This window comes from Chanodichthys erythropterus, chromosome 23 (genome assembly GCF_024489055.1).
Source record: "Chanodichthys erythropterus isolate Z2021 chromosome 23, ASM2448905v1, whole genome shotgun sequence".
Lineage (NCBI taxonomy): Eukaryota > Metazoa > Chordata > Actinopteri > Cypriniformes > Xenocyprididae > Chanodichthys > Chanodichthys erythropterus.
The window spans coordinates 23,472,607-23,485,050 of record NC_090243.1 but is presented as its reverse complement, the minus strand read 5'-3'; the positions used below and the strand labels follow the sequence as shown (position 1 = coordinate 23,485,050).

General features: G+C 35.2%; 1 protein-coding gene across 2 annotated transcripts in view; it reads left to right on the top strand.

Annotated features, from left to right (window-relative positions):
• stk17a (serine/threonine kinase 17a) overlaps positions 1-11,029 on the top strand; it is a 33,250-nt gene extending 22,221 nt beyond the window's left edge. For both annotated transcript variants that reach the window (XM_067378228.1, XM_067378227.1), the window contains 5 exons: positions 7,258-7,402; positions 7,562-7,688; positions 7,775-7,823; positions 8,169-8,348; positions 10,382-11,029. In XM_067378228.1, the coding sequence (XP_067234329.1) occupies positions 7,258-7,402; positions 7,562-7,688; positions 7,775-7,823; positions 8,169-8,348; positions 10,382-10,658 (778 nt within the window). In that variant the 3' untranslated portion in view covers positions 10,659-11,029. The remainder of the gene's footprint in view (positions 1-7,257; positions 7,403-7,561; positions 7,689-7,774; positions 7,824-8,168; positions 8,349-10,381) is intronic.
• The last annotated feature ends 1,415 nt before the right edge of the window (positions 11,030-12,444 follow it).

The following is a 12,444-nucleotide window of genomic DNA, read 5'->3' as shown; positions in this document are numbered from 1 at the left end:
TTCACTCTAATAAAGCACACATACTGTGATTCTGAATCATTAATACAGTGTGAAAAGAGCCTTAAATCTGGTTAGGGTGAGTTTTGGTTTCCCACGACTGATGTAAGGAACAATCCAATGATCAGTTCCAATAGGAGTATTTCTGTAGATGTAATTTAATGAAATCTGAAGTTGTTTTAGTGTCTTTTATATTTTTTATATAATATAATATAATATAATATAATATAATATAATATAATATAATATAATATAATATAATATAATATAATATAATATAATATTATAAAAAGTCTCTATAATATATATATATATATATATATATATATATATATATGAGACACTATAATAACCCTGTATTACACAGACTGTTGTAGAAGTTGTCCCACAGCACACGCTGAAGATGATGGTAGTCAAGTGTGAAATATGCTGTTTATATTTGTTGTTCTCACACGCTTCAGCTGTTTCCTCCTACACAGTGGGAAATTGCAGCGACTGCTGCGCCCACCATGTGATAATCTGAGCCCAAATGGAGACTGATGCCTTGCCAGAAAGAATGCAGTGGGTGCAGTAGAGTACTGAGCGCTGTGTGGGGAAAACCCAGCGGCGGGTCACACCCAGGAGCTGCAAACAGCTGGACTCGTTCTGATCTGGTCCTTTCCCCTCTGTGGGATTGAAAGTATTATTTTTGACCAAATGTGTGTCTGCACTGATCTTACTGATGCTCTTGCTGTCGTTTGCATCCATATCTTTTATTTATTTATTTATTTATTTATTTAATTATTATTATTATTATTATTATTATTATTATTATTATTTATTATTATTATTATTATTATTATTATTATTATTATTATTATTATTATTATTATTATTATTATTATTATTATTATTATTTAAAGTGGTGATTAGTAATATTAATAACTAATAATATTAATAATGTGCAAACTGTGAATTTGGGTCAATGACGTGACGGGTCATCCAAAGGCCTCAATAATAATAAAAAACAAAGATATGACAACCAAAGTATGTAAAGTAGTACCAATATATCTCTTTATTTAATCCAAAAGGTTTTAATTATATTTTTCTACATATGAAGGTATTTTAAAGATTTTGAAGTGTCAAAAGGTCATTCGGTTTAACCGTCCAAAGCTCAACACAGCCATTTCATTTGTGATGTAAATATCTTAAAATGTAATAAATGGGTATATTTTTATTCTGGCATGATTTTGAAAGTCGTTGCTTTGTTATGAGAAAGAATGTGCGGAAAAATGAATTTCATTGATGTCATTCAGAGTAACCAATATAAAGGTACCATTTTTGGATCAAGTCATGCGGTCAGTATCATGTGACAGGATGTGACATCATTCAGACACCTGCAAAGCACCACATGATCATGTAGCAAAGTAACTAACTCTCTCTTAACTGTTTGATAAATTCATGTTTTCACTTGATCATACGCATGTCCCGAAACATCAGGTCATTCGGCGCAACCGCTTTAAAACATGGAAAATGATGTAATATTTTAAAAACTTGTGCTAAATATAAAATGTTTGATTGTCCGTTTGCTAGATATCAGCCTGTTAGCATTGATTGAAAATATCGTCATTCGGTAAAACCAAAAGTGTCATTCAGTAAAACCGAAATTTTGGTTAAACCGAATGACTTTTTTTGGTGACAAATTTGGTCCATCTTTAAAAAATGACAAAAGCAGAGTTAATTAATTATAAAAAAAACACAATCTCATTGATAACACTTAATAAAACTTCAAAATTAATTAAATCTCCATTATGTTATTTACACTTTTAAAGAACGTATTCGTCAGTGACCCAGATATGGTAATATAAATTATTTAAATAATAATAATAAAGGCTGTTGTGGTTACTACAAATTTTAATATTTTTTTTTTTTATCATTTATTATTTGTTAAAGTATTAGTAGTAATAAGTAGTAATATTAATAATGTCCAAATGGTGTATTTATGGTATTATAATATTTTATTATTGTTATATTTACTACTACTTTATTTATTATATTTTATTAATATCGTTATTGTTACATTATAATAATTATTAGTAATAATAATGTGCAAGAAAGAATATGGTAATACAATGTAATATTTTGTTACTACTAATTTAAATAACTTATAAGTAATGATAATAATAAATAATAATACTGTAAATTGTTTATATGGTAAAAATAGGGTTTTTGTTATTGTTTAATATCAATTTATATTTTAACCTTTAACCTTCCGCATTTGTGCAGAGTGTAGCTTATGTTTGGCCATATCCAGTTCATTGAGGAAATCACGGACCGATTAATGGATTGTCAAATGAACTTTAAACAAACCTAGATCAACTACTGAGTGATATCACATGACCTCGTCACACCTGATCACCATTGATTTTCCAGCAGTGTTCACTGTTAAACCCTTCTTTCTTTCAACTGCGTCTTCCATCAGATGAGCCTTCCCTGGAATCCTAATGAATTACTCCGACCTCAGAGTGCTTTTGTGATCCGACAGTGAAAAGCTTCTGGAATAGATCGCTGGTTAAAGATCCCTCTGTTTGATCCCTAATGGGAACTCCATCCCAAAAGAACAGGCTTCGCATTTAAAGGAAAACACTGAGGTGTGTGTGTGTGTGTGTGTGTGTGTGTGTGTGTGTGTGTGTGTGTGTGTGTGTGTGTGTGTGTGTGCTGTAACCCCTACATTGCATTAGTGATGTGATTGTCCAGACGTACCCTCATCCGACCCAAAAAACATGACCTAGTTATGAGCTGGCTCTGGATGTCAGGGTTTTTCCTCCATGTCTTTCTCTTCAGACGGCACGGGCAGCGTTTGGCACCGCTGGATGTTAATTACGGCTCCGCACAGAGGAGCCTTTGGCTTGCGTGTCTCTGGAGGGCGAGAGACAGAAGAGCCTCTGAAAGACTGCAGGAGAATGTTTTACAGCTGCGCGGGTGTGAATGACCGTCTCGCTCGGGTTCTGACGGTCATAAGAGCCTCATAAACACTGAACATGGCTTTACATTTCGCAGAATAGAGTTGGGTTTGTGTGTGTGAATATAAACGTATATACTGTATGGCCTGTTTATAGCAGTGCTGTTATAGTACTAACATTACTAAAACTGACATGAAAATAAATTAAAGATAAATACATAAACAAGTGAAAAACTAAAAAATGGGGGAAAAAACATAAAACAACTAAAATTAAAAACTGAAAAAAATAAAATACAAGCTGTTTATAGCAATTGATTGGTCCACAATTTTATTTCGTTAGTCGAGTCCAAAATGTATTTTCGACCCAACAGCAATTTTTTAGTGGCTATAAAGCTGCATTATTATTTTAAATGCTATCCTTTAAAGAGTTGCCGACGTAATTGAGGCATCTCAACATGTAAAGCCAAAATAATAATAATAAAAATGATAAAACCACAACCCGCAAGAGGACACAGAAACAAAGTTTGCGATTCAAAATGTTTATAAGGTCAAAGTAAACCGTTGGGGGAACCACCACGAAAGCATCCAGACACATTTGAATTCTGCAAACAATGCTCTATTTTAAAGCAATATGGAGGAGAAACGGTTAGAGATGGAGGAAAATGGGGTTTTGCAAGCGAAAGTGTGTTTCCCGAAAGCGTTGTTAGTCAACTCTGGGCGAAAGTCCCATTGAACTCTATTGGGAACGAAGGAGCTTACGACCATAGTTCACTTCAGGAAACGCACCCCTGGCCGAGCTGTGATCTAGATTACACACTATTTGAAAAAAGGGGAGGAGCTTCTAGATATATCCCGCCCTGTTATTGGAAATTACATCAGCACAGTGAATAAAGCCTCTAAAAGACCTTTAAATCACTGTCACCTCATGTACCCCAGTTTGAGGACCAAAGTAGTTGTGAGTAGTTCATTTAACTCTACCATACCTTAAAATAATATTAAAACAGAGCGTGTATTTCTAACTGGCAAAATGCTGTAAATCCAGTACATTTAATCAAATTATCTCATCATTTGCAGTCAAAAATGACTGTATCCACATAAGCAGCATGCATATGATAGATCATGTGCCGAATCTGCTGCCTTAAATCACGCTAAATTACTGTCGTTCTCGACAATGCACCTTTGTAAAAGCAGGGATTTAGCACTTACTTGCATGAAGAACAAATATAGACACAGATAATGGATTAATTTTGATTTAAGACTCTCCGATACAAAAACATGCATTGTGAGTATTTAATGTTAATAACGAGGAAGAATGCAATTGTTCCCAAATATCCACATGACTGCAAGCGTGACGTTATTATACAACAGGTCAAAAAATAAAACATACATTTTAAACACAATACTGTCAGTATTTACTCTATTTTGCAACGAAAAAATATTTCTAACGAAAACCACAGTAGAACTACAACACACGAACGAATCGTGAGAGTCAATGATTCAATGATTCATTCACAGCCACTTGCTTCGTTACTGAATGAATGATTCAATGACTCACTCATAAAAACAGTGACTTGCTGCCACCTACTGGCGGTTTTAGTTTAATATTTAAAAGTATCACTTCGTTTTACCATTATTGCATATTTCTCTATTGAACATTTTTATTTAAAACATTATGAATAACTTTATAAAATAAATTAAGGTAAAAATCAATTTAGGGGGCAAATATTGTCTCTTAATGGTAAAGGTGTGACTGCAGTCGAAGTGGAAGAGTACGCAGAAGGATGGTAATGGCTTCAGGGGGTACTGCACGCTAAAAAGTTTGAGAAGTACTGCTTTAAATAGTGGAGAAAGATGTTGTGTAACAGTGTATTGGATCCGTGCACAAACTCTTAAAGCGACAGCAGCCTAATAAGTCATGTGCATCAAAGAAGAAAAGACTGAAGAAAATCACTCTCTTGACTGAAAACGTTTAATTGTAAGCATTAATCTGTAATATTTACAATGAAGACTATCCAGTTATTTTACGTTTGATCACTTTAATATCTGTAGTATTTCTTACTGTTAGACCCACCTGAAAAACTTTATTTCATATCTTTCTTTATTCTATTACATTTATTTGTGCTGTAGTTTATTTGTTCTTATTTTATTACTGACTTTTTACTACATTTTTCTTATGAAAATAAAATTTTGCATTGAAGAAAAATAGATTTTCGTTTGTATATGATGTCAATTATAGTTTTTAGAAAGAAAATCTGTGTCAGCAGGTCACACAAAAAAATCAGAATCAGCCAAAAACCGATTGCAATTGGTGCATCTCCACTAGATTGATGGGTTTACAGTTAATGTTAGATGCTTCTACACCATTATTATTCATGTCAGTTCACTCTGATTTTATGGGTTCGGTTTAGGGTAGGGTTAGGACTATGTTTTTGGATGTTGGTCCAGGAACACGTCTCACCTGGCAAAAACGGTGACCGTGTGTGTGTGTGTATCCAGATATATATCCACGCTTTCAGCTCCATTCAGTCCTCTCACTCTCAGCTGAATCTCAGATCCCACAGAATGAGATTACGGGAGGAATCACGCACACAGGCTTATCGCTTGGACTCTTGAGGACGAACCGTAGGCAGTTATCTAATCCCACACAAACTGCCCAGAGCGGTCGAACGTCACCGCTAGTGTCCCGGTCATCTTTACGCCCTTTCAGAAAACATGCGTGTTAAATGATATATGGTCCAGTTAAGCCTGATGATTTAAGCATCACTATTACTATTATCCACACTTGAGATTTCTGCTTTATTTTCTTATTGTGTCCTTGAAAGCATCCTCACATAAACTCTCAGCTCGTCCGCAGCACATGGGCCTGAGGCGGCTGTCTTTCCCCTGTCTGTGTCTAATCGAATTCATCACGCTGTCTGATCCGGAATGCAGGAAATTGGGAATGGTCTGCCAGCATGTGAAAGGGTGCGTGCTGAGGACATGTGTCTGCGTTATTAGCAGCGCCGTTACCTGCGCTGACACGCACTCAAGCTCACCGCACCAGGATTAAGGGTTTTTCTGACCCCGGTTTAAAACACTTGAGTATTTGGGCAGCAGCAGGGTCAGATATGGATTATATTTTAGATTTGGATATTGCTCAGATGCTCTGTTCATCCAAATAACAAGCTCCTCATGCTCCAGTGTTTATTTTGGTTGCAGGCATGTCCCGAACACAAGAGAGAGAGCGCTCATTGTTCTAAATGTGCTGTAGTTAAAATCACATGGTTGTACAAACATTTTTAGAAATGTCATTTGGTCAGCTCTTTGCCTTGTTGTTTCAGGGGTGAAGCGGCTCCTCTGGGTTAAAAATACACACACACACACACACACACAAACACACACACACACACGCACACGCACACGCACACACGTCTGGAACATGATGATTACTTCTGATCTCCCTTTTGCTGCCAATTTAATTCAAACTAAACATAATACGGAGAACTGAAAAACAGGTGGTGCATGAGGGAGAATGTGCAGGAGTGATTTTTATTTTTAATTTTTTCAAGAAGGATGCACTGAAGTTTAATTAACTTTTGAATTTAATTTACGCAGAACCAAATAAATAAATAAATTTTAAAGATTTTTCTCCTTGCAACAGTTCATGGTAATGACAACTTTAGCTCCAATAAAAAAAATCATAAAAGTTAAATAGAAGTCTCTTCTGCTCACCAAAGCTGCTTTTATTTTATCAAAAATACAGTAAAAATAGTGAAATATTATTCTAATGTAAATCAGCTGTTTTCTATGTGAATATACAGTAAAGTGTAATTTATTCCTGTGATCAAAGCTGAATTTTCAGCATCATTACTCCAGTCTTCAGAGTCACATGATCCTTCAGAAATCATTGTGATATGATATTTTGCTGCTCAAGAAACATTTATGATTATTATCAGTGTTGAAAACAGCTTCATTTTCTTGTGTAAACTGTCATACATTTATTTTTCAGGATTCTTTGAATAAGTTCAAAACAGCATTTATTTGAAATAGAATCTTTTGTAACATTGTCTTTACTGTCACTTTTGATCAATTTAATGCATCCTTGATGAATAAAAGTATTAATTTGACCCCAATACTCAATGTTGGAGACGTTCAGTAGATCAACAGGTTCATTAGAAAACACTCGATTCAAAAGAACGATTCAGTGATTGTTCAGTTCACCGAATCATTGATTGGGCTCGAATCATCAGAGGTTCTACAAAAGTAAATAGTGACATTCTGAGTGACCCGTTGCTGTAACATGTGCATGTTAACGAGTGTTCATCGTTCGGTGTGCTCAGTGCCGCAGGAGGCGAGATCTTCAACCAGTGTGTGGCCGAGAGAGACGAGGCCTTTAAAGAGGAAGACGTGAAGAGACTGATGAGGCAGATTCTAGAAGGAGTGGCCTTTCTTCACCGGAGCAGCGTGGTGCATCTGGACCTCAAAGTGAGTTGAGATGAAGTCAAATCAGGCTTATTTAAAGGTGTCAGGGTTGGGTTGGACATTTTTGTGGGCTAAATATATTTGCGTTATTCACCAGAGCTACAAATGTGTAATTATACCAGCATTATAACAGTTTACTTCAGGAGTGTTTCTCTCTTCCAGCCTCAGAATATCCTCCTCACCAGCGAATCTCCTCTCGGGGACATAAAGGTTGTGGATTTCGGCCTGTCGAGGTTGGTAAGCAGCAGCCATGAGATCAGGGAAATTATGGGAACACCAGAGTATGTAGGTGGGCATCAATCCTCTTTTTTTTTTTTTAATCAATCCTATCCCAAGCTTTGGACTGAATGTAATTGATTTCTTTTATCATTTCAGCACCAGAAGTCCTGAATTATGAGCCAATAAGCACAGCAACTGACATGTGGTGAGTTTTTCCCACATTACCGTGATGTTTCACGTGACGTCCTCATGTGTCCCGATCACACAATACACACTCTTTGTTGTTTTACCATCAGTTTTATCATGGTTATCCTCAAGTGCTATTATTCGACGTCCTCTAAACAAACGGTGTATTCTCCAGTGAAAGGGCTTTCGCTCCAGTGTTCAGTGTGTCCGTTTCCCTCAGCTGTTTGGCTTCAGGATATATTATGCAAAAACATTTGTAGCCTAAAGTGTTGAATCAACAATACTGCTTTGAGAAGAGTCTGTGTTTGTGAACTGTTGTTGAGGAAGCGGCATCCTTCAGTGCGTGATCCTCTCTCTCTGACAGGAGCATCGGTGTCCTCGCCTACGTGATGCTGACGGGAATCTCGCCGTTCCTGGGCGACGATAAGCAGGAGACCTTCCTCAACATCTCTCAGATCAATGTCAGCTACACGGAGGAGGAGCTGGAGCAGCTGGACGGAGCTGCCGTCCACTTCATCAAGTCCCTGCTCATCAAAGAGCCAGAGTAAGACACTGAACCGTCGAGAGATACTGATTCTGTTCAACAAGCGTGCGTTAAACTGATCAAGCGTGACAGTACAGACATTTATAATGTTACTGAAGATCTCAAATACATATCTAGTTCAGTCATGAAACTCTTTACATCTGCATGGCACGAGCTGATTGGCTTGAGATTGCTTGCTCTGGTTTCAATAAACAGCTGCATTTAAAAACTCCTAGATTAAGCAAACACATGCACAGAATCACGTTTGACGGATGATATAAGGAGTGAGTTATTAAACATGAGAACCGGTTTAAGTGACATTAGGTTTTGTCATGAAGGTTTGCATGTTACCCTGCGGTTTGCTGTTTGTCACATGACCATATTTTTGGATAGGCTGTTTGAACACTGCAAGATATAAATAAATACATGCATGTTTGCTCAGGTGGTTGCTGGGAGTTATTTTCAACTCCTCTATTAGTATGCAGCGTGATATTGTTTAAGTCACAGTGTGTGTGTGTGTGTGTGTGTGTGTGTGTGTGTGTTTATGCAGATCTTTGAGGCTCTCAGCAGCATCTCTGTGTGTTCATACTTGTTCTGCAGCAGATCCTCCAGATACATTTACATTCCCATATTCAATAATCATGAGTTGTCATGATTGAAATGCTGTTCTTTTGAACTTTCTATTCATTAAAGAATCCTGAAAAATATAACGTATGACGATTTCCACAAAAATCTGACTTTCAACATTGATAATAATCATAAATGTTTCTTGAGCATCAAATCATCATATCAGAATGATTTCTGAAGGATCATGTGACACTGAAGACTGGAGTAATGATGCTGAAAATTCAGGAATAAATTACACTTTACTATATATTCACATAGAAAACAGCTGATTTACACTGGAATAATATTTCACTATTTTTTGATCAAATAAACACAGTCTTGATGAGCAGAAGAGACTCTTTCAGAAACAAATCTTACCAACCCCAAACTTTTGAAATGCTGATATTATTATTATTATTATTTATTATATTTTTAATTTTGATATACCTTTGATTATAATATAACTTTTGAAATGTTTAATATATTTACTGATGTTTTCCCTGTAAAATGATGTCGTGGATGATGTCATTAACCCTTGTGCGACCTTATGGACATTTTTGTCTTTTTCAGTTGAGTTTTTTTGATCATTTCGCCTGTGTTAATGCCAACTACATAAAATTTGGTACAGGTGTGTATTTTTATTGGAATTTTACTTTTTCACCCTCATTTCCTTTAATAAATCTATTCTGCACCAGTAACACAGAATAGTTCCTCTCAGGACCTTGAGGACAAAAACGTCCCCATTGAAACTGCAATTATTAATTCCAGAGTCATTTAACTATACAATGAAGCAATCTTTGTTAACAGGCTTTCATTCTGTTGGCAAGGCTTCAAAGTTATTATTTTATTTATTTATTTTTTACTATTTTTGGGTTTTTTTTACCAAATGGTGCCATTTTCTCAGGTTTTGTTACTCGCTTTATTCACGTTTTCTGCTTCTGCATATTATAGTGTCAGTTGGATCAATTATGCAGCTATAATTGTGTGTGGATGTCAGAGTGTGGTTTATATGTGTGGTTTAAAATAAGTGTGTGTGCTTGTAATATTTGCGAGAGCAAAACTGATTTGCAGTACAGTAGTTCCAGCCGCAGTGTGTTCCAGTGGAGCTTTGCTGCCATCTAATGGGGAAAGTTTGGTACTGCGCCCAAACAAACTCTTACTGAAAGCTCATTTTTTCAGATAACAACCTCAAATTTAGAGCACAACTTTAGTTGTGGTGTTCTAGCAGTTTTAAAGTTCAACATGCTTCATAAAATATATATTTTATGTAAAATAATGTTCATAAACCATATTTATAAAACTTTTTTTTTGTTGTGTTTTCACTTTTTTTTACTTAAAGATTCTGCCAAGGGTCTTCTTTTAAATGATTCATGTTTTCTGACAGGTTTTGTCCTCGGTGGACTTAAATGAGCATGTGAATGTTGACTCGTGTGTGGTGTTGTGCACAGGAGCCGCGCCAGCGCCGAAGACTGTCTGAAGCACCAGTGGCTGCAGCCGCGTCAGGAGATCGTCTCCGAGCCCGTCAGCCCCGCCGCCTCCAGCCACGACGAAGAGGAGGAGAGCGCCCAGCTGACGGAGGAGCTCATCGTCATGGCCGCCTACACCCTCGGCCAGTGCCGCCAGTCCTCGGATCAAGAGAGCCTGACCCCGGACCAGAAGGCCATCTCCAAACGCTTCAAGTTCGAGGAGCCCTTCTCCACCCTTCCTGGAGGATTCATCTACTGAAGCTGCTCTTCATCACCTCATCATCTGAAGCCAAACCATCTGTTCTGTGTTTGTGCTGCTTTATATTTACATCAAGCCTTGCTGTGATTCTCTCGCTCTTTTCTTTCGTGCCATGCTCAGATATTTGATGATAAGGGTTCTTGTGATGTTTGTACAAAATTAATGTTGTTTGTTTTTCTGTGATCCACAGGCGAGCAGAATTAAATGTAAATTAATCAAATTTTATTTTAAGAGTATTTCAGTGTCGTGTTTAAAAAGCCATTTTGTATGTTGGGTTCAGGTGAACTTCCACAGCAGTAACTCATTCACACGCGTGTGTTTAACTCATGTTAGAGTTATGACTGTAAATTGTCACTATAAAGAATATTTTAATGGCAACAAATTTCAAAGTGACTGTCTTAATGCTGTAAATAAAAAATGTCTTGATGGCCACTCACTCTCACTCATTATCATTATTATTATCATTATTATTATTATTATTACATATCTGACCCAGGGTGGACTAATGTAACCTTTGGAAAAATATTAATTTAGGACAATACATGCATAATACATATAAATTAATATTGATAATAAATAATTATAGTAATGTCTATTATTATTATTATTATATATTAATATGAAGCATAAATATTATAATAGTCTATTTTTATTGTTCAATAAATATAAATTAATGTAAGTAGTTTATTATAGAATTGTTAGCACTATATTATAATTATGTATATTTTGTAATAATAGTAGCTCAGTAAATAGTGCTGCTAATATCAATATGATTATAGTAATAGTCTATTATGATTGTCAATCATTATACATTAATACAAATAATTATAGTAATAGTATAATCAGTAAATATAAATTAATATAAATAATGATAGCAACAGGAGTTTACTGTTATCAATTATACATTTATATAAAAACTATAGTAATAATAATAGACTATTATCATCAATAAATGTAAATTAATATAAATAATATTAACAATAGCAGTTTATTATCAATTAGCCTATACATGTATATAAAAATAGCCTAAAAATTTCAAAAAAGCCTATACATGTATATAATAGACTATTTTCAATAAATGTAAATTAATATACTGACAATAGTAGTTTATTATTATAGCATTGTTAGCTCTATAACTATATTGTAATCTGAATATTTTGTCATTTACATTGATTATATTAATAAAAATGTATTATTTTATTACTGTATTATTTTAATTAGCTTTAAGCTTTAATAACTTTAGTATGTGCTTTTGTCATTTCGATTAGTTTTAATATATAACTTTAATATATTTCTATATAGTTGTTTTTTTTTTTAAATATCACATTTTAATTTCAAATTGTATTTTATTTTTTATTTTTTTACACTTTAAATGTTCTTTATATTTTTATATATACTCACTCTGAGAAGAAATGTAATGATTTTAAACTACAATAGTGAAATCTTCCATGTAGTCCCGCCCTAAACGCACGCGATTGGCAGAGAGCTGCCTCCAAGGTTTCTGATTGGCTCACACACTGAGTGTGTACTCTGATGTGTACTAAGAGTAGGGCACTTGTCATCAAAAGAACCGTGATTTCTCTAAGCACATATTTTAGGAATATCTGTCAGGTAGTATGGATATTTATGTGTTGTTTTAAAAAGATCACACCAGAGTCAATCATCTTCTAATCATATTTTTACATCTTTTGAGAACAAATGCAGGAATGGCCTTTGTTTTGGCGCCCTCTGCTGGGTGACGTCATGTAATTGTTTAAGTAGCGGAAAACATTTATTTTAATTTCAT